The 23,349-nt window shown below is 38.3% G+C and overlaps 1 protein-coding gene across 2 annotated transcripts in view; it reads left to right on the top strand.

Annotated features, from left to right (window-relative positions):
* The window catches only part of ncam1a (neural cell adhesion molecule 1a), a 317,584-nt gene extending 294,620 nt beyond the window's left edge, over nt 1-22,964 (top strand). For both annotated transcript variants that reach the window (XM_053648811.1, XM_053648812.1), the window contains 3 exons: nt 6,257-6,464; nt 7,986-8,102; nt 19,683-22,964. In XM_053648811.1, coding sequence (XP_053504786.1) covers nt 6,257-6,464; nt 7,986-8,102; nt 19,683-19,806 — 449 coding nt within the window. In that variant the 3' untranslated portion in view covers nt 19,807-22,964. The remainder of the gene's footprint in view (nt 1-6,256; nt 6,465-7,985; nt 8,103-19,682) is intronic.
* Nucleotides 22,965-23,349: the final 385 nt, after the last annotated feature.

A 23,349-nucleotide genomic window follows, 5' to 3' on the forward strand; every position in this document is an offset into this window, starting at 1 on the left:
GAAAGAAACGTACATTATAAGAATAGTTGTATTTGTTAACAAATGTTTTTAAGGATGTTTAAAACAGCTATGTGGAACCATTTCTTCTAAGAACGCATTTGATGCAAAAAAAAGTGTGAGTGTTTAGAAAGAGAAAGAGTTTTAAGCAGAAGCTAAGAGCCGTAAAGTACATAAAGAACAACTAGAGCATAGTTTAAAGGGGTTCCATCTTTTCTGAAAGGAAAACCGTTTGTTGTATGGATCTACACAGAAATCTCTAAGTGGTACCCCAGAAGGGCAAACCAAAGAAGACTATATAGGGGACTAGATGAATCTTTTTTCTTCTAAAGCCTAGTTCACACTAGACAGACACCAACCAACACCAACAGACACGTTTTTTTGATTTTGTCAGATCAGTGTGTTAATCCTGTTGGCATTGGTCGGCGTTTGTTTTCACAAACTGAAAATGTTCAATTGCCGTTTGTCGGTCGTGAAATGTCTGAGCAGTGTGGTGTGATATTCCAACAAACTCTGATATAATCTGACTTGGACACAAACTGTTTCTATGACGATGAGATCCCAGAAAACTCCATAGAAATGAAAGCCTGTGTGCTAGGTGCTAGGCGTGCTAAATCGTTGTGGGTAAAATGGCAGATTTCTGGACGAATCAGAAAGAAGAGGATAAATTATGTATCGATGTGTTATTTAAATAAAATAGTCTATTTTGACCCCGGGTAGGGATCATCTACTTTTGTGTTTTGGTTTTAATCGGGATAACCTGCTAACCGTGTGCCATTTTCCGTATTCTGTTTCATTAACATCACAAAATATGTTCATAACTTACATTTGTATAAAAATATTTTTCTTAATGTATGATCTAATAATGGCTTTAGATTACCACATAGCCTATCTTAAGATGTCTTTCTCTGAGTTGCAGAAACTGCTTAGAGGCAAACTGAGCAAAATTTGAAAGCTTTACACATCCTGTGTCTACAGTTCTCTGCATAAATGTAAGTAAGCACCCTGTCGCTCATATCGAACAACCAATAATCATCATATTATGGACAGCTAATATCCCTTAACTTCCATCTGTGTATGCAGTGGTGAATGGTGTTTACCAAAGTATTCCCGAGCCCATGTCAGTATATCCATTACAGACTCATGACGGTTTTTAAGACAGTGACGTCTGAGGGATCGGAGATCACGCGCATTCAGAAGTGATTTTTGGCCTTGCCCTTTACGCACCGAGATTTGACCTGATTCCTTGAATCTGTTAATAATATTGTGCACTGTAGAAGGTGAAATGCCCAAAATCCTACCAATTTGTTGTTCTCAAAGTGTTGGATTATTCGCTGACGCATCTGTTGGCAGATTACCGAGCCTCAACCCATTCTTGCTCTTGAAGGACTAGGCCTTTTTTGGAGGCTCCTTATATTCTATGATTAGACGATTACCTCACCTGTTTCACATCACCTTCTTATTTCAACTTGTCACATCACCATTAGTCCTAAATTGCCTCTGTCCCAACTTTTTTCGAACATGTTGCATGCATCAATTTCAAAATAAATGTTTACCTTCAAAAAACTATGCAGTTGATTAGGTAAAACATCAAATACCTTGTCTTTATATGTTTTTTGTTTAAATACAAGTCAAAGTAGTGACTTGGTGTAGTTTACAGGTTTAGAATATGTGTATTTGGAAAGTAATGCTTTAAAAAGTGTGTTTCCTCAAGGAATAATGGCATGTCTAAGGGTCCTAGTTTCCTAAAGAAGATCTACTTAACAGCTTCTCTGAAAGTAAAACCCTCCAGCAAGTCCCTCAGAGAGACAAACTGAAGAATGCTATCTGGTGTTCTTTCAAAAAATTGATGCAAAAAAGTATTTGGTATTATGAATACAAATATTGTTTGAAAGAAGTAACACTTTTTTTTTTTAGATTTAAGAGGTATTTCATATGACTACAGAGACTAGTTAAGACAGATTTTTGCGTAAAGTGTTCTAAGAGAAGTTTCACACAGTATGCCTTCCTAACTGATGCACACTGAAGCTGCAGGTTACGATGTGAAGCATGGTGAAAATTGAATTGCTTTCTCTCTAATCTATTTCCGTCTTAACTCTGCTTTGAACGCATCAATAATTCATGGTCTCTTGAAACATTTAAATGTGTTTATTTATAAGGCTGTAAATGAAGGGCACATTTCATTAGATATAGATATTTTAGTTTAGACCCTGACAGAATGTCAGCTAATGATAATTAATTACACAGCCAATACAGCATTGAGGGTTTTTTGGCTAAGACTGCACTTCCTGAGTTGAATGGTCCCTGATGAGAAGAGTTCAGCAGAAATGTTTGTTGAGTGAAAGTAAAGACTGGTATATTAGGAAATTGCAGAAAAAATGTTTTCCAACCTAATCTTCGAAAGCTAAGAAATAATAAGTCAACTTGAAAGAGGTGTTCATGTTCAGCTCTGTGCTTCAATCAGACATATCCCTTATAGCCCAGGCTCTCAATCCTGAAAAGCATAGAACCTGGCAGTGATGACTGACTGGAAAGCACATGCTGGAGAAAGATAACAGGGATTCACAGAGGCTGTTATGGAGGAAAAGAAGCAGTGAATACCGCCAATTAATATTAATTCAGCAGAAGAGCTGAATTAGCAAAACCTTTTTTTTTTTTCCTATTTTCCCTCTTTTTTTCCCTACTTTGTGCTTCTCAGTTTCTCCAGTCATCTATACAACTCTATACAACATCTATACAAATAAACTGTATCTTTCAGGGTATAAACACGTGTCGCTTGTCTTTTGTACCTCTACTCTATGTAGAAGACCAAAAGGATGTAGTGTACATTTTAAAGTTATTCAAAGTATATAATTGGGGACCCTAAGGACCACTGTTGCACCTTCAAGGATACATTTGCATTACATTTCTGCTTCTGACTATACTTCCATTTAAAAAAAAAATTGACTTGCAAACTGGCTCATATTTAGCATTTACTCTACTCTGGGATAATCCTCATTAATCAACAGGCAGGCCTGCCATCTGATCTCATCTAATCTCCTATATTTAAAGCTGCAGTTTGTGATATTAAACATGTGTCCTTGAAAAATCGCATCATATTTCCAAACAGTAAGCATATTAAAACATTTTAAAACACCTTTACACGCTGTTATTTGTAATATTGTCACTCATGAAATGTGGCTAAAGTATTGTTTTCATTTGCATTTTTCTGGCCCTGAGATGACCTCTTCCCAGAACAGAGTCACTCACGTCTGCCATCTTTCCTTTAACAGACAACTTATTTTCAGTAGAGTAGGTGGGGTCAAATGTGATAGGTTGGAGGCATGAAAGTAAGTCTTGTCAGTGTTTTGTAGTAATTGCAATTCACCTCACATACAGCAGATTTCCCTAAACATTACACTGCTGCTTTAATCTGTAGTCATTACACTTAAGATCCACCATTTGTATATTTATGTTTACTCCTCTATAATTTTTACATTATAAATTATGGGTCATTCAGGATCACACCTTGTTACACTGTAGGTTTTTTTTTTTTTTTTTTTTTTATCGTAAAGCCACTAATGGATGTCATACTTTATCCCAGAATGGGATTAAGTATGGAAAAAAATGTTGCCTGATGCGATGTGGAGTTACTGTTCCCACTTGAAGTTGATTATATTCCTATAAAAGCACCTCCAAGCAAGTGTTTTTTTTTTTTTATTCCTCTTATACTGCAGCCATTTGCCAGGGCAAGCCAGGCTGTTTTGTCGATTAATGTGGAGCGTCCGCAATACAAGTCCCTGAAGTTGTTACTATCGAAACAGTAACACATTAGAATGAGCATATTATATGAATCTTGCAGCTGGAACGATTGTCAGAGCTGATGTTATAGAAAATCAGTCACCACCTCCTGATCAGTCAGAAGGCTGGGGGATATGCATAATTGTTTTATAAATGCTGTAGATGTATTCATATTATTATGGACAGCTGATATTTTTGCTCTGAGCACAAATTCCGGTTACCACTCCATTCCCCCTGGAGTACTGTGTGGGTGCAGGCTTGCTCAAGGGCACAATGACAGTAGCAGAACATTAACAGGATATTAACAGCTCATATTGCACTCATGACCTCATGGACCAAAGGCAAATGTTCTCACTATGTTTCCACCACCCACGCACTCCTTCAAAGTGTTCTGTATATTTAGATTCTTTTCAGATTGTGTCCATATATCTAAGAAAATCTTGTAGTAGCAGGTTGTTGTAAACATGGTGTAAACCATGGTGTAAACATTTTTATCGCTGGTAAGTAGTACAGCACTTCCTGTTTACCATTTGGTCTTTTTTTCCTGTTGAAATGCATAACATGGTCCAGTTTCAGTGTTTGTCAATGTGTAAGCCTGTGTTTTATACATCTATGCAGTCTTCTAAAGTATCAATGCTCTAAAGCACCAAACCCTTAATAATAAGACTAGAGTCTCAATTTCATGCCAGCGCAGTTTCTGTGTAAAAAAAACTTTATTAGATGGAAGACATAAGCTGCAAAAACCTTTGCCTCTGAAAGTGGATGCTGTGCAGATGAGTAATGCAGGATGATCAGGTTTTCAGCATTCTGTGTTATACTGCATAAACATTATGGAGTCTTTCCTTAGAAAAAGGTGTTGTCTTGTATGTTTCAGCTATTGTATTTAACCACAGGAAGCTTGTGTGTGTGGTGTGTGTCTGGCTTTGTTCTTCATTGAGGAATTAATAATTATATTTTTTATTCCCCTTAGGGACGCACCAAAAATTTGTTCAGCTGGATGAGTAATGATGCAGAATATTTTAACTTACTGTTTCTGTTGTTTTGCTCCAGTTATTGATAACCTGTTCAAATCAAACATGCAAAGAACCATTGAGTAACCCATAACCATAGTGTCATCTATCACTGTACAAATTAAGCATGATTCCCCTATTAAAGCTTATTCTTGATATCAGTCACAGTTAGTTCACAACAATTAAGAGCCAAGTGATCATCTGTATATAAAAGTCAATACATTTCCGATCACTCTTTTTATGTCAGGATACGCACAGTAATAGCATGAGTTGATCAGTTTAGTTTACAGGAACACTCCTTTGTATTTCTAATCTAATGTATTTCTAATCTAATCTGCTTCCCTGTACTGAGGGAAAAAAATCTGAATAGTTGTTGAGACAGACAGTAAATGTTAATGTGTTCTCAAAATATTTTTCCTGGAATGATTTCTTAAATTCTTCTCTCAAGTATGTTTGTGTGCGTTGCTCTAAATCTGTATAATTAATATTTTAAGAGATAGGACTATTTAGAGGGAATTATTTGAGGTTATATTTTGGCAAGACGTAATCAGTATAACTCAAAGTAAAACATCAAAGTGCATCAATTACGGCCTGATGGTGCATGGCTGCCACAAAACCTTGAAAGTGTATAACCTTATACACTTTTTGAAATTTCATAAGCATTAAAGTTTCTTTGGTTGTCCCTTTGGGGGAACCCTTATAGTTTCTAAGTAGAACTCTACAACAGAGTGTTTCCTTGTGAGAAAGTGTTCCAAGTGGAACCTTTTTTTTTTTTTTTTTTAAAGCTAATAACCCTTAATTATCCAATAAACTCTTAAAAAACGCATGAAGAAATAAATCCTTCATATCTGTTTCGTAAGACTGTTGAATTTTTGCTGACCATTCAATAATGCCCTTATCCTTCCAGTGAGTTATATGTTGTTTTCTCAGTACAAGGAAATGTTGAAATCCTTGACTGTGGTGATCGTGGACAAAATGTGGATCATCACATGGTAAAATGTGATGGATAGAGGTTAGGTTAAAATGCTACACTATTCCTTTTATGTAAAGAATAAAAGACTTGGGTGTGCTAATTTAGAAAAATAATCAATGAAGAGGTTCTGTAACGTGGCCCAGCGCAAAGCAAAGTTACTGTTAACACCATGAATGTGATTATTTTCCCATAATAACACGTCCTGAACACAGTATTATACACCGGCAATTTGCCTAATTTTTTACTGATTTAAGAACAGCAGGTCATACATTTTACCCTTGAGTCCCGTAAATGTAAGTTAGTTCCTGGTATCACCTATGGTGCTAAATTCTGACACTGGAGACTCATGTTTTTGGTCTAGGCCACAAACTAGATTTTTAGTAAAGTGTTATCCTAATCTAAATGTACACAATCTGGTGCTAGACCTAGTCACAGAAGAAGTCTTGTGCATCGAAGAACACTACACTTAGCACGTTTCTCTCTCCTTCTTCCTAAGACCCAGTGGCCAGTGGTTCAGGCCTTGGTACAGGAGCCATCGTGGGCATTCTCATCGTGGTTTTCCTCCTGCTGCTCATCGGCATGGACGTCACCTGCTACTTCCTCAACAAATGCGGCTTGCTCATGTGCATTGCTGTCAACTTCTGCGGCAAGTCTGGCCCCACCGCCAAGGGCAAGGACATTGAAGAGGGCAAGGCAGCTTTCACGTGAGCACTTCATTTCTTTTGCTTCCCTCAGTTTTGTGTCAGTCTGTGCTATAGGCACTGTGCCATTCATCAGACCTCCAGTTTCATTATCATCTCCATCAGTAACAGGCTTGATTGGAGCTTATCTGACTCTATGAATGAGAATAATGGCAATATGATGGGCGGCTCACTCGGAGTTAAGAGTAGGGCACCATGATGTAGGTTGCAATAAGAATAATGTGGAGTCTTGATGTCATAGACATAAAATCACTATAGTTAACTGTTACAGTGAAATTGGGTTGTAAGTGGTATAATTCTGTGTGTGTTGAGCACAGAGCAGTGTTATATCCAATGCAGTAAGGGAAATCTTGCCTGTTAAAATCTCCGAAGCCTAAATATATGGAAGAACAATACTATAAAGAAATTGGCCAGGCTAACCTGAGTTAAAAGCTGGTGTTTTATGCTAATCACATTGCTATAATCTGAAAAGTGAAATGGCTTCAGGAATCAGAGATATGCCTGAAAATAAGCTAGAAAAGTAACAAATAAAAATACAATGATTAACCCTGAACCGGTTACAAATTTTAGGTTAGCAAAATGTTTTCTGAACTTTTTTATTTTCATGTTCTAGATCTATTGAGTTTTCTGTGTGTTCTAAGAACACAATTTGTGTCTCAAATATCACATTACAAGCACAACACTTTTACATTATACATTTTGTCCATGAGAATGTATATAGTACCTGGACTTTTTGAGTCTGGTAGTATCATTTCAAATCAAATGGTAATTTTTAGCAAAATCAAACAAATAAATAAACACACACACACACAAAAAAACAGAAGTAACAGATCACCATGTGTTAACACTTGTTATTGATCCACATCAATAAAACCTCCACAGGACAAATTTTCTGTGTAAAAATATTAACACTAAAATTTACTATATTGTTTTATACTATACTGATCGTCCAGCTCACCACATTGCAGGAGAAAAATGTACATCATGTTTTTAGAACATTGAAGAGTTTTTGAGCATGAACTACCCATTTAAGGTCCTGCCACAGCATCTCAATTGGTTCAAGTCAGTACTTTGACTAGGCCAATCCAAAACTTTAATTTTGCTTCTTTTAAGCAATTCAGAGGCAGACTTACTCCTATGCTTTGGATCACTGTCTTGCTGCATAATCCACTTGAGTTTGAGTTTCAATTTATGGACTGAAGCCTGGACATTTTAGGATTCTTCAAAAACAGAAGAAATCAGGATGGGGCAAATACTATTTCACAGCACTGTATACATAAAATGTCTAACAATTGATGTTGTTGCAGGAACATGCAGCACACCTAGACAGATTAGTTATTAGTTATATCTGCACTTTTAAGTTGCATCGATAGACAACCATTCATTTTATAGCACAAAAAGAATGTGGCCATATTGCTCTGTCGAGAATCGGTAAAGCTGTTTAGGACAATAATATGTACCTAAGGTCATAACATTGTACTGGATCTGAAAAATATCAATCTTTTGTCCATTATCCTCTAACAGGAAAGATGAGTCAAAAGAGCCCATAGTGGAAGTGAGGACTGAGGAAGAGCGCACCCCCAACCATGAGGGAGGAATCCCCACTGAACCCAATGAGACCACCCCACTTACCGACCCTGAGTGAGTCTCTCTTACATATATGCGTGCGTGCACACACGTACACACATACACACACACACACACACACAGTTATGCACGGAACTCATAAGTCATGCATGGAAAGCAAGGAAAAGATTTCTCAGGTGGAGTTAATGGTGGTCTGGGTGACTAAGCCTTGGCATGCATTAAAGCTTATTTTGAAAGAATGAGAATAGGCAGCTAATAACACCAATGAGAATAGGCAGCTAATAACACCAATGTCAGAATAGTCAGCATGGGGAGTGATTTGAATAGAAGCTAATACATTACCTGCTGGAGAGCTATTTGTGCGTGGTCAATTAATGAAATGGAGCCATGCTCAGAATTCTACACGTGATTCAGACACTTAGAGGTTTTGCTGTTGGTGTAATTACTCTGCTCAGTTCCAGGGAAGGAACACTCCCAAGTCTAATGTTTGTCTTTCCGGTCATGTAGTGTTTTTCACAGATGTGCCATGCTGTGCTTTAATTACGTTATGCTTTATCTGTGCATGTTTATATACGTGAATGTTTGACAAGGTGCAAACGTAGATGTGTTCTTTTTTCACATTGAAATTGCATGGTGCAGTCATTACAGTTTGGCAGTGCGTTAGATGACGATATTATATTGATAGCACGGTAAATCACATCACTTATTATAAATTATATGCAGTCCTGTGAAAAAGTATTTGCACCATCCTGATTTCTTCTGTTTTTGTGTATATCTCATACTAAATTGTTTCAGAAATTTAAGATGAAACAAAGGCAATCTGAATAAACACAAAATACAGTTTTTCAACTTTTTTCAAAAAAGTTATCCAATACCAACTGTCCTGTGTGAAAATGTATTTGCCCTAGGGTTAGTTACTAATTCCGCAAATCTATGAAATTGTATTCATAATGGGGTTCAGCTGGACTAGATGCAACCAGGCCTGATTACTGCAAACCGTGTTAAATCAAATCAACACTTAAATAGAACTTTGTCGACAGCATGAAGTTGGTTAAACGGTCTTACCCAGTAACACGCTATGCCAAAATTGAAAGAAACTCCAGAAATGAGGAGGAAGAAGGTGATTGAAATACATCAGTCTGGGAAGTGTTACAAAGCTACTTCAAAGGAGCGTGGACTCCAAAGAACCACAGTGAGAGCTGTTATCTCCAAATGGAAAAACCTGACACAGTAGTGAACCTTCCCAAAAGTGGCCGACCTCCCAAAATTCCTCCAATAGCACAGCAACTACTCATCCAGGAAGTCACAGAAGAGCCGTTGACAACATCAAAGGACCTACAGGCCTCTCTTGCATCAATAAAGGTCACTGCTCATAGTGGTCACTCCACTAGCAGAAAGACACTGGGCAAAAATGCTATCCATGGAAAAGTGGCGAGGTGAAAACCACTGCTAACCCAGAAGAACATTAAGGCTCATCTGAATTTTGCCAAAGCACACCATGATGATCCTCAAACCTTTTGGGAAAATGTTCTGTGTACTGATGAGTCGAAAGTGGGACTATTTGGAAGACAAGGGTCCCGTTACATCTGTCTGCCTACGGTCAAGCATGGTGGTGAAAGTGTGATGGTGTGGGGATGCTTTGCTGCTTCAGGGCCTGGGCAACTTGCAGTAATTGAGGGAAAAATGAATTCTTCTCCCTACAGCAAAATACAAGGAAAATGTCCGTTCTTCACTCTGTAAGTCGAAACTCAAGTGCCACTGGATTATGCAGCAAGACAATGATCCAAGCATAGGAGTAAGTCCTAGTCCTAGAAGTAAGTGAGAGACTGATCTCCAGTTACCGGAAGCGTTTGGTTGCAGTTATTGCTGCTAAAGGTGGCATAACCAGATTTCAAGTTTAAGGGGGCAATTAGTTTTTCACATTGATGATAGATTTTGGATAACCTTTTTGCTTAAATAAAATAATAAAAATAATAACTGTATTGTGAGTTTACTCCGGTTGCCTTTATTTTTATGTGGTATTTTGTTTGAAGATCTACAACCATTTTGTACGAGATATAGACAAAAACAGAATAAATCAAATACTTTTTCACAGCACTGTACATTCTTTTTCTGACAGTAGTGTGGCATAATGAAAATAGCTGGCAGTTTGGGCCTCATTTATCATTTCCCTGCTGAAAAAAAAATAGAAACATTCATAGAATTTGTAATGGTTTTAATGATTATAATGGGAATTGTATTGGTTTTAATGGAAATTGTAATGGTCCCTGTGGGTCTCTACTGGTAATGCCTTCTATTGGTTGCATGTTATGTCTAGTGGACACCATTAAGGATCTACGTACTTAATGTAATGTAATATAATGGAAACCATTTGGTAATGGTTTTAATAGTTAACAGCTGATGGTTTGTATTGGTATTTTAGTGGAAACCATTAGAATTTCTTTGATGGTTTCTTTTTTTTTTCAGCACGGTTATCATTTATCATTGAGTAAGTTTTGTAAATGTTTTCATAGAGCCAAAACAAGCTTGGCTTCATACTAACATGCATATGTTGATAATGCTAATCGCCTGTAAATTACCAAGCATTCAAGGCACAGCTGATTGATATTTAGTTGTACCAAAGCCCCATAAAAGGAATAGTTCACAGAGAGCTCTAAATGACAAAATGATGAAAGAATGCCTCCTAAGAGCAGTGGTTAATCTTCCAGTAATGCAGCTCAGCTATTGCATCATATTCGCCACATTCACACTATATCTTCCTCCTGTTATTGGGTGCCATTATTTTCATCCTAATTGAATAGCTAATCTTATTTCTTCACACAGGATCAATTTCTCAGATGTACAATTGCCAGAGTTGAAAAGTTGACACTTGTACAAAAGTTACCATTTAACATGTTGTGGAGCATTGTCACTAGCAAAGCATTAGCTTGCTAATTTTACTAGCCATATTTACCAGGAATATCATAGTGATGTAGGAATCAAGAAATATAATTCAGAAAAGTTATTGGCTGTTAATGAGCCAATTTTTTTTTTTTTACAACTGGCTAATATTTTTAATTAGCAGAAATGATAGCATTCATCACAGCTGTTCCTTCATTGGGGCTAAGTTACATTTGCTATGTAGCTAGCTTGCCTTTAATGAGAACATTTAGTATTTTTTTCCATGTCAGCTAAATGTTTTCAGTAAGATAGTGCATTAATTCACAGTATAAATACATAAAATCTCAGTGTCTTGTTTCTTCAAGATTAAAATAAATAAATAAATAAATAAATAAATAAATAAATAATAAAATCGAGCAATGAACCCACGCTGGCTTTCAGCACAGATAGTTCAGGGTTGAAGCTAGCATTTATGTCTTTAATGCTAGCAATGCAGATTTCAGCCTCAAAATCTGTAATCCAGTGAAGTATCTGTTCCTGTGCTAGTTATTTTTTACTAGTGCCTCAGCGTGAGTGGCGCTGGTCAATACTTTAGCTTTGCCCATTTTCCCACTCAGATGGCAGCTCGTTTGTCGATGTCTTCCTGTCTCTCTCTCAGCTTCTACCCTGATTTAGACACACTTTCCTCATCATAACCCACTCATATTATCTGCAGCTAATGCAGGAAACAGAAGGTCCTGTATCGAAAAATGATCAGGTTTCAGGACTAGAAATGACTGTCATCGCCATTTTTATGTGATTCTGTTGCTTTGCTGCTACTTTATTCCAAAGCTAAATAACATAATACATATTGAGTATTGTGACAATGTTTTCAAGCATCGTGATATGATTTTTCCATATTGTCCACCCCTCACTTATACTGTATGCATATGTGTGTGCTTTGGCATCCCTCCCACTCTTTTCTTGTTTTTTCCCTGATAATATGGCCGTCTCTCTCCCTCTCTGTCTCTCTCTCTCTCTCTCTCTCTCTCTCTCTCTTTCTGTTGCTCTATCTCACCCTCTCTTTCATCTCCCCTTGTCCTCTCAGGCATGCTGCTGATACCACTGCCACAGTAGTGGACTTGCTTCCCTCTTTAGCCACTAACTCAGAGTCAGTCACTGACAGTCCTGCTAGTGACAGCACCACCCTCAACTCCAGCACCGCCCCTGCGCCTGACCCCAAAACCACAGCCCCTCCGCAGTCTAGTTCCCCCAAAGCCAACGTAACCTCTCCTACCTCCCCGCCTGCTGACACCCCACTGGTGGACCTGAGTGATGGTCCCTCCACCCAGGCTTCTCGGCACTCAGAAATCCCCAAATCCACTCCCTCTTCATCCAAACCCAAAAATGCTACAGATGCCATCCAAAATACAGATTCAGCTACAGTCTCACAGGTAGATGGAGGAGCCCACCACGCGTCAGATGCTGATCTGGCCAATGACTCCAACTCCACCAGTGCACCCGCTGTGCCCAGCCAGGACGAGTATGGCTCTAGTTGTGTGTGTGTGTTTGTGTGTGTGTGTGTGTGTTTGTCCTCACTACTTTTTACCTTTTTTGTTAGTGGTAGTCTCTCTTCCCTCAATAATCCACACACCCACATTCATTCCACTCACTTTGTCTCTCCTCACTTCACTAATCTGAGTGTGTTTCATGAGGAAATGGCACTCCAGCCCTGAAACATTCATTACTTATGAAAGCATCTTTGATGTATGTCGAGATTCTGCCAAGTGATGTATACCTGAGCCAAAAAAAATGATCAGCAAAATGCAAACTTGGTAAAGTGACATCACCAAAACTTTATTTTCCAGTTTGGCTTGATGTAGTGCGTAGCATAAAATACATAAGAATACTCAGTATAATTTTACCCCATGTTCTCCCCAATTTGGTCACCTGCCAGTTTCTACTCTTCAGCCAGTTATCCCCTATCATGGAACAGGGGAGAGTGAAGGCTAACGTGTGTTTCTTCAGAGACACGTGAAGCCAGCCAACCACATCTTTTTGAACTGCCGCTCACAGGTGCTGTCTGCCCTGTTTCATATGTATTATCTCAAAGACACCCTCAAATGTTGCTGTGATTGACAGCAGAGAGTATACCATCCCTCCCATTTAGAGAGCATAGCCAATTTTGCTTCCTTGCCCCAGGCCACAGATGGCTGTGGCATCAGTGGGATTTGAAATTGTGATGCTAGGGTGTGTGCTTTTCTGTTCTGCTTTCACATACTGAGTGGAAGTGTAACTGGAAAAGGTGGTCCCTTAATATACTTACAGTAACAAAAATGCTGATTTAGGGTCCTGCTGTCGTTGTCTTTGCGATAGACCATGATGTTATTATTCCTAACCATATGGCTATAATAGGTTAAAATGTGGTTCATTGGTTTATTTAGCTTCAATTTGAACCTTGACTTAGACAAATATTCCTGAACTGTGATGGAAATAAAACGGATAATCCTTTCTTAAAGCAAAATAGCTATCTCTATAGGTTGCAAACTATATCTAAAAAATTAGCTTTTGATTAGCCATGTAGTGAGTGAACAAGCCATCATGAATGCTACATAACTCAAACCACTATTTTACTGCAAATCAGGTCATTGTTCCAAAGAAAAGAAAGTCTATTGGTGATTGAGTTTGTTTTAGCAAATTTTACTCCCTTGTAGACCCAGGGACACCTATTACTTGGCAAAATAAGGACAAACATCTTCTATCCTCATGTAGCCACCATTACTGTCTGTTCTTACGTGCTCTGATGTACAGTGTTCCTAAACATAGCTGCTCTGCACCACTTTGTGCCACTGGTGAAAATTGGATCATTTGTGGCAGGTGTTAAACGTAAACACCATTATGAAAGTGTGAAATTGGTTGCGTTTTTGGGGGGGATTGTTTTCAGGGATGAACTAATTGATTTCTCTGTTATCTCTGAGAGAGAAGTGACTGCAAACAGAAAGCTCCTGCCATAAATAAATCGGAGCATTCCTTCTTGTTTAGCTTCCCTCATGCCCAAGGCACTCACAAACGGACGGGCACAATAAAAAGTCAATATGTGGTCTTAATGTGTCCCAAGTCGAGGTGTGATTGAGGCGATGCTAAATCTTGATGGAGAAAGAGATTTGTCTTAATGAGTGTGACGGGGAGGTGGTACTATCTCTGCTCCCTCAGGTGATTCGTCGTCAGCGTGCCCACTATTGCTACTGTCAGACTGTCAGGTCAGCTCGAATATGCTTTCAAACTGTGAATCCAGGCGGAATGAATTGATATGATTTGGCCATAGTGCAACTGACTCTCTCTCACTGGGCATGCATCTTTGACCTCATTTTCACCTGGTTGTTTCATTGCATCTCTGGATTATATCTGGATTTTGCTGCAAAGCGGTTTCCTCACAGCTCCAGAGTCCTTGGTTCAGTCCTGGTAACAGGTTACCATCTAAGTGGAGTTTTGCATGTTCTCCCCGTGTCTGTGTGGATTTTCTCTGGATTCCTCACAAAAACAGGCTGGCAGGTCGATTGGCTACTCAAAATTGCCCCTAAGTGTGAATGTGTGTCTGGATGGTGGTCTGCAATGGACTGGCGTCCCATCCACAGTGTAACCCCAACCCGCACCCAGTGTTCTGGGAATTCACCACAACCCTGACCAATATCATATCTTGAGATTTTTAACCACCGCCCATGTCTACACTTGTAGTGAAATGCATCTCCAGTTGGCCAGACCAAAATCCGATAATGTGTTAACATGCACATCAGGTCATTACGTTCAAACACCAGGTCATTAAATTCGTGTTTTTTTTAATGACGGTTGCCATATAAAAAAAAAATCATAATCTCACTAGATATTTTAAAAGGGGCAGCATCAACATTCATGAAGCACGTGCATCAACTATTGGGGGGGGTTTTTGTTATTTAATATGACTTGGCATGACAGATGGCTAAAATGCGTCTCGGACCTCCTAAAGTGTTTTGAGCGATGGCATTTAGATCTATTGCAAATGGGTGCATTTGCACTTTCAGGTTTTTATGTGGATAATCTGCATCTAGAGGTACTCGTGTTAATCAGGATGTAAATGGCGACTTTGATTAAACAATTTGTTGAAAAATCAGATTTAAATGATCAGATTTTCCCTCTGCCCCAAATGTCATAGATCACCATCTTTAGTTTTAGCATCTTTAATTGTAAGCAAGTAATGCAAGCCTGTCTCACCCCAAATCCTTTCTGTAAATATATATAATGACAATGTAAATTATCATGTCTTTACATTGATCAACATAGGTAAACTACAAAATTTCATTTTTAAATACACAAATTTGAATTCGAAGTGAAGCCATATTATAATCCTCACAACCTCATAATTCCAGCTTCAAGCTTTATGATGCGGGGTCTAATATAATTGGGATAGATTAGTATATGTGAAGGTCTTTTAATGAAAAGAATTAATATTCTTTTTAGGGCTCCAAAAAAATACCATAGAAAAACAGAATAAAACTAATATTAATATTGATCATCTTTAGCACTTGTTTTATCCTGGTCAGGGTAATAATGGAGCTGGAGTGGATCACAGGAACACTGGGTGCAAGACAGGAATACACCTTGGCTGGAACTCCAGTCCTTTGCATCATACACAGCTAGGGGAAATTTAGACTTGTCAACTCACCTGTTAGCATGTATTGGAAGGTTGAAAGTGGAAAAGCCAGAAAAACCCATGAGAACATTGGGACTCATGATGTTTACCAGAGAGTCACTAACTCTCTGGTAAACATCATGAGCCAAACCAGTTGATATGTTCCATTTAATGATTTAAACCAGTAGGCTTCGTTACTAATTCTTACCAGCAGTGTTGGAGTAGCTAACTAAAACTAGCAACGCTACTAACTTAACTACATTTTTCAGTAGTGTGACATTAACTCGGATACTTTAAAAATAGTGTGGCTTTTCCAGTAACAAGTTACTTTTTCAAATGAGTAGTAATGTAGCACAAGCAAACACTACTTTTTTTTTGTCCAATTATAATGGTGCGCTTCTTTGCATATCTGCAGTGCCCGTTTGCTCCACAGGAATTAAAAGCCTCATTGTACCTCACATGGATAGGAAGAGATCGTCTGTTGGACACGTAAAGCGAACAACCACAGTTTGTTACGTGATGTATGGGGCAATGATTCACACCATGTCGGAATTACCGTAATTACAAGATGACAACCCGGACATTCTACTCGGAGCTGTTCACGTCCTCGGACTTGGTTGTTGACAACCAGTTGACAGCTACAAAATGACATGAAACTATTGTATTGTCTTTCCTTTATTTTCAGATTAATCTTGCTTATTAAGATATTAATAATAGTCAGTTACACGAATTATGACACAAATATTATGAGATAACTACTTAACTACATTTTACTGCTGAATTTGAGTGTTTCCGCATGACGTTGCAGCGGTCAGGTGGTACAGGTCTCTCAGAAAACTCCTAGTTTACAAGTTATAATTACAAGTTCTACGAAGAGGTGAACTTACAAATAAAATAAAATAGGGGCGCATGGTGGCTTAGTAGTTAGTACGGTTGCCTCACACCTCCAGGGTTGGGGGTTCGATTCCCACCCCTGCCCTGTGTGTGCGGAGTTTGCATGTTCTCCCCGTGCTGCGGGGGTTTCCTCCGGGTACTCTGGTTTCCTCCCCAAGTCCAAACACATGCATGGTAGGCTGATTGGCATGTCCAAATTGTCCGGGGTGTATGAGTGGGTGTGAGAGTGTGTAAGTGATTGTGCCCCGCCTTGTGCCCGTGCTCCCTGGGATAGGCTCCAGGTTCCCCGTGACCCAGTAGAATAAGCGGTACAGAAAATAAAAATAATTCAATAAGTTTATCGGTGCATGCCAAGGGATTTATTTTATATTCTTAATGCAACAGTCTGACTGTGTTTCTCGTTTAAGGGAGCAGCAAGATAAAAGCTGATAAAAATAATAGATAAAAAAACTTAACTTATTTTCTTTTATTTCCATGATTAATTAATTATTCACTGGTAAATAAATAAATACATAAATATTGTTAATAATCATAATGTCACGAATTTCCCCTTGTGCTGAGTACCAGAGCATTCAGTGTACGTGAACTGCCCACAGCGAAACAGTGTGTGCTTCTGCGTTTTCATTGACTTTTTTTATGTTTCCACGTGTGCTTTTCTTATGGTTTCTGTCCTGTCTCCGCCCCTGTATTGTCATTGGTTGTTTCACTTATGTGTTGTCATTGTCCATAGCTGTTTCTGTTTCCCCCTTTTAATTAGTTTGTACATTTAAACCCCTGTCTCATTGTTAAGTTTCGAAGTATTGTTTCAGTGTTTTGCGTCTCACTTTCCCAGTTATATGCTCTTGTTCTTGTTTCTGGTTCTGTGATTCAGATTTTTATCCTGTTTTACCTGTTTACTGATCGCCTGACTCTCTGCCTGGTTGTTGACCATGTTTTAGCCATACGTTTTGGATTTGTCTGCTGGCCTTTCTTCAACAAAGCCTTTACTGCATTTGCATCCGACTGCACTCACCTTACATGACAAATAATAATAATAATAATAATAATAATAATAATAATAATAATTGTATTATTATTATTGGCCTATTGGAAGTATCAATTATTCAAGTTTGACACATTCATCCTTATTATCCATAATGGAGCATTACATGGCTTATTTGTCGAAGTTGTATTAAGGAATCAAATAATAAATCTTATACCTTTTATATGTAATCTTGGCAAATCAAAGATTAAAATACTGCGTCCAATACTTCGATTATAATACGACATCCAAGAGTTCAGGCACACATTTAAGGTCACGTATAGAGATGAACGCGATTGTCATTTTAAATGGATAAGTACCCTAATGTGCACATTATAAATTCCTAACTGTTCTGAATTATTTCAAATTGTGTTTAATTTCCTTTATGCAAAATTCTACACAGTTATGATTCACATGCAAAATTCTACACAGAGCTGATTCTCAATTATGACATACTAAAAATGTTGCCCATTTAAGTAGCTTCAGTGTACAGTAGTTAGTTACTTTTTGTTAGTAACTTGTAGTGTAGCTAACTACTTTTTTAAAAGGGTAGTTTGACTGTAGCTTAATTACTTCAAACTATAAGTAGCTTGTAGCTTGAAAAGCTGCAGTTTCAAAGTAGCTTCCCCAACACTGCTTACCAGTTTCACTCTTTAAAAATAGTAAGATTTGCCTACTGGTTTCTACTGGAATTACCCCTAGGCCATGTTTTTAAAGAAAACATTTTGGGTGCAATCTATTTCCAATATTACTCGATCCTCAAATGCTAAACATATCTCGGCTGACTGACTACGTTTCAGCAGAAGTGTCCACATCTGCACCTTAGCCATAGCTTTTATGATTTTTGACCCACTTCTAGGGCGATACAACAGTTACCTGAAAACTACCCCTTTATCTCGTACTGGGATTTTATTGTTAGCAATGTTACCACCTTTGCTTGAGCTAAGAAGTAGATGTGTGTACGTTTGACTTTTTACATCACCTCAGTGATGCTATTCTTGCTTTAAAGACTCTAAACAAAGCATATTATTGTGTGACTGCCACCAAGTGCCTCTTCGCCTTTGCTAGCTGCTAGCAGACTCGGGCCTCATTGTGATGAAGGTCACACTACTCAACTGCTGGCAGTGGTGAAGTTAATGATACTCAGCCTCTGTCCCAAGCATTGCAGATCACTTTCGGACAGGAAACAAAAGCTCAGCCCACTGAACCTGACTAAGCCCCCAGCTGAGATTGTGTCGTGCCACTGATATGGTGTACATGGTAAAGGGAGATGGCTGCACTCCACCGATCCCATTCTCTTCACCACAATAGTCCTCTGTGGCTGTGACAGACGGGTGTGGAAAGGTGTAGAGGGCAATGACCGCATCCTGGGGGTCCCATGTTTTGGTTTAAAGGGAGCAGAAGTTGAACAGTCGCCTCTCTCACATTGCTTTCGATGTGTGTAACGAGCAGCCATGCATAACTGGCTAATAACTGCAGATCAGATGGCCTACAAAATAAAACAGCGTGTCTGAAGGGAGGAAACATGTCAGACATGCAATTAGTGGCGTCTCCCCCAATTTTCCTCTCGCAAGGCTCGTCATTCATTTTCATGATTCATTATCCATTTATGAATGATTTGGCACACTGGTACAAGGCTAGTCAATTCCATTACTGCCAATTTAGCCTGGCAATGAATTGGTCCATTGAGAAATCATGTGGGGAAAAAAGTTCTTTTATCAGGCATAGACAGAAAACTACCTCTTTAATGTCTCATATATATACACAATTTATACTGCAGTGCTTTTGTATGCTGTTTCAGCCATCCCCCAGAGAAAAAAAAAACATTTCAAGTGACAGCAAAGGGAAGGTTAACATTTGCGTAGATGCTTCTGGGCTTCTGCGAGAGAGCCGCCATTATCATCTGGCTATTGTTCGCTCACAAAAACTGTCTCGGTCATCCTCATCAACATCACATCACTCTGTCTGGGTTCGTCTTCTCATTAAAAGACCTGTAATGGTCCATCTCTGCTGTCAGGATAGAATGTGTGAAATGTGTTGTTTCTCTTGGGATAAATTTCCCAAAACACTAAAGTGTACTCACGAGGATGATTGCTATAGCTCACAAAGTGCCTCTCTATCGCTCTCTCTCTCTCTCTCTCTCTCGCTCTCTCTCTCTCTCTCTCTCACTCTCTCTCTCTCTCTCTTTTCCCAGTGGTAAGATTGTCAAAGATGGGAAAAGTAAAGCACCCGAGACGGAGGTGAAGAAACCCTCGGCTGAGGTGAAGACGGTCCCCAATGAAGCCCCGCAGACAAACGGCAATGAGAGCAAAGCGTGATCCACTGATCCGAGGGCCTCAGAGTGTCACTACCACATCGAAACAAATGGTTTAATTAAAAAAGGGTTCCTTTCTTCAGTCAGTGTCTTCTATGAGTTTGCAGAACAAGAGTTTGTAGATGTATAGAGCGCCTAAAGAACTCGTGCAAATGCCTTTTTTTGTTGGGTTTTTTTGTTTGTTTGTTTGTTTGTTTCTCGTTCTGTTTTTCCATATTCAGATACAGCAGGAAGGTTGTTGTTTTTTATTTTATTTTATAACCTTTAGCGCACTCTACTTCACCTCCTCAGAACAATCTCAGCTGTCTTTTACTCGGAAGAGAAGCATAATATCAGTGTGAATAGTTAATAACTGGGAACGTTAGCTTTACTCCTGAATAATGCCTTTTACATTGTGCACACACATATAGTCGATACTTTTACCATCTTTGAGTACTGTTTTATTACATGCAGTATTGCCCTATTTTATTATTTTACACATGGATTTGGGGGATTTTATTTTAACCGTTTTGTTGTGTTTAAATATTGTATAAAAGTAACTGCCTTTTATTTTATTTTTTCACTGTTTATTTTTGAGAATTAGAAATAGATTGCTCGCATGCTTGCTTTGCAGATTTTGTCCCATAATGCCCCACGGTTATTGTTTTCATTATGACCCCGAGTTTATATTTTTTTTATGTTGATGAACATGAAGCAAAAAAAAGCTTTCCCATTAAAACACAATGCAACAAACGAAGGCACAGTTGAATGACTGAGAGGCGTAGTCTGGTCAGATTCAGATATTGTGATCATTTTATAGCAACACCTAGTTATCACGTCCAGCTTTTCATTTCTTTTTTTTTAATTTCTTTTCTGAATAATTGTTTGTGTAAATCAATAGAAAGGGAGCTTGCTGTTATTTTCCAGATTTCCGTCTTTGATAGGACCAAACCGGAGCGTTTGGACATGAAGATCAAACGACTCCTAAAGAGAACAAGGCCACTGCTGCAATGGTCATAGCTTGAATAATTGTTAAACAGTAGTACCACCAATTATGAAGTACTATTTAAACACTAACAAAGCAAAATTAATACAGAATTTTCATTTATATAAACCTTTTTTTGGTTACATAATAAACAAATGGCCATATTGTTTTCTTTATTTAAGCCATAGTACTCAATTTAAAATATTTGGAAAAAAAAAAGGTTTTTATTTGTTTTTTTTCCAGTTCCTTTAGTCTGCCAGTTTGTGCACTGTGAATGCGTGATATATCCTAGTGTGAATACAGTGTGTTCTTTGTCATAGACTTGAAATATCCATAGGTTGTGAAAGGTGTAGCTATTAGTACAGATAATGTTCCGTCTCCGTAAAATTCCATTCAAAATATAATGACACAAACCAATATACGTGAAAACTCATCACGATTCAAAGGAGAAGGTGCCTTCAATGTTAAAAGGTGTGTAGTTTGAGTGGTTCGATCGTTCCGTACCACTATGGGAGTAGAAGAGTTAGTTCGGGACCAGAATCACGTTCTTGTTTTTGGGAAACGGTTTTGCTCTGTAAACTGTGAATATGATGGTTTCTTTTCTAAGCGTGTTTGTATTGTGTACTTTCGGAGGTCTGAGAGTGTACATGGGTGTGATCGATTAGTAGCAAGCCCAAGAAGTTCACGACTTGCCTCTCTTTAACTGATGCAAAACAAGATCATGTGTTCACGATCAGAAATGTTATAGCACCTTGTTGTCTAGTGCCCCAAGAACATAAAAGCTCGGCACTAATGCAGACACGTCATCTTCACATCAATCGGCCGAGCTGCCCGAGTCCCTTTTCCATGATCAGCACTGCTGTGGTCCAGTCAAAAATGTAACCATGTCCATAACGACTATTTTTTAAAAGCTGAAACAAGCATGCAATGTATTCTAAACTAGATGTCATTGGTGTCGAGGTTTGCTAGTAAATTTGTTAAATGAAGAACAGTGACAAAAGACTTTCATTGTTGTTTATGGGTCTAATTGAGTGCTCTGTCCAAATGTGCTATTAACATTGTCAATTTTTTGTTTGTTTGTATGTTTTGTTGCTTTGTATTTTTGACATTCTTTTACATTACATTAAAATATGGTGGCCTGTAAGTGCAAATCAAGTGACAAACAAAAAATGCAACAACAATACCAAAAACACACCAGCAAATTCAGAAAAACATCATTATTTACTCAAAATGGAAACGTTAGGTCCTCGTTGAAGATATGTAACAATAAGTAACAATAGCAATTTATTATGATGTTGTTATAGTGAGGAGTAATTCGTTCTTTGGAATAACCCTTCTTCCTTTAGCTGGCTTTTCAGCATTCGCATCTAAGTTATCTTGTTTTAAAAAAATAAACATGGCTCATAAACAGCCTCCAACTCTCCATATCCCACCAACTCCCCGACTCTTTCACGTTGTAGATAATCATCGACGAGCATGTGATGTTCAATAAGGGCCTTTCCATTTTCGAGTTGACGATGTTTTTCTGAAGTTGCTGTTGCATTTTTGGTTTGTGAACATATTTTGCACTTACAGGCCAAAGTAATAGTTTGGCAAAATGGATTATTAACTACGTTTTGGGCGAGTGGAAAATTGTGTATATTTTTGTCCAAACTATTCCTTAATTTTTATTTATTTTTTTTCATTTGTGGAATTCTGGTACATGAACCCAGAAACTGCACCTCATGATGTCATGTGTTTCTCTGATTGAAGTCGTGTTGGGGATTGAAATGTGGGACCAATTTCTATGTGAGTTTACATGCTAGCAGTTTACCACTGCACTCACGTCATTCCAACATTGTAAACCATCAAAAAAGGCTGAAAAGTTTGTTTCCAACAGCTCGCACTCTGAGCCAAGCAAACGAGTCCATCCCGAAACTGTCTTTTGGCTTAGAGCTGACTCACATTCTTATCTTTCTTCATCAATCACATCTCTCCTCCCAAAACCCTCTTCACACACTCATCCACCCATCCATTCTGAGCTGCAGGGGCCTTCTCACTCTTGTATACAGATTTTTACCACATCATACACCGGTGCCACCTTCTCCCTCTACTCTCTCTCACTGGTGTAAATACTGAGTACTAACTCAAACCATTTTGACTTTTCATGTGTTCAATAAAATGGGAAACAGTAAGCTCTCATCTGTCTGATTTGCTTTTTTTAAACCAGAAATACTACATTTGCCTGATGAAATATAAAGTATTCTAGAGAAATGTCATTCCTACAGGCTAATATTTAGCCAATGAGCAGTTACCAGGACCTAATGAGGCCCAGCTAAGTAATTAAATGATACACTTCATTTAGCTTTCACTTCGCCTGGTGGCATCTGATAACTCATAAAAATGCCCTGAAAGTGCAGTTCACCTCATTAGGAATGGAAGTTTTGTTGCAGAAAGAATTCAATATTAGAGCAGATATTTATAGCAGTCATTTCTGAAAGTGCATTAGTATAGCACACCACAAATTTACCCCAGCTTCTTTATGCTGTACACATGGTAAATGGTCAATGGTCTGAACTTATATAGAGCTTTTTTAACCTTAAC

Source organism: Ictalurus furcatus, chromosome 18, assembly GCF_023375685.1.
Source record: "Ictalurus furcatus strain D&B chromosome 18, Billie_1.0, whole genome shotgun sequence".
In the NCBI taxonomy this organism is placed as follows: Eukaryota; Metazoa; Chordata; class Actinopteri; order Siluriformes; family Ictaluridae; genus Ictalurus; species Ictalurus furcatus.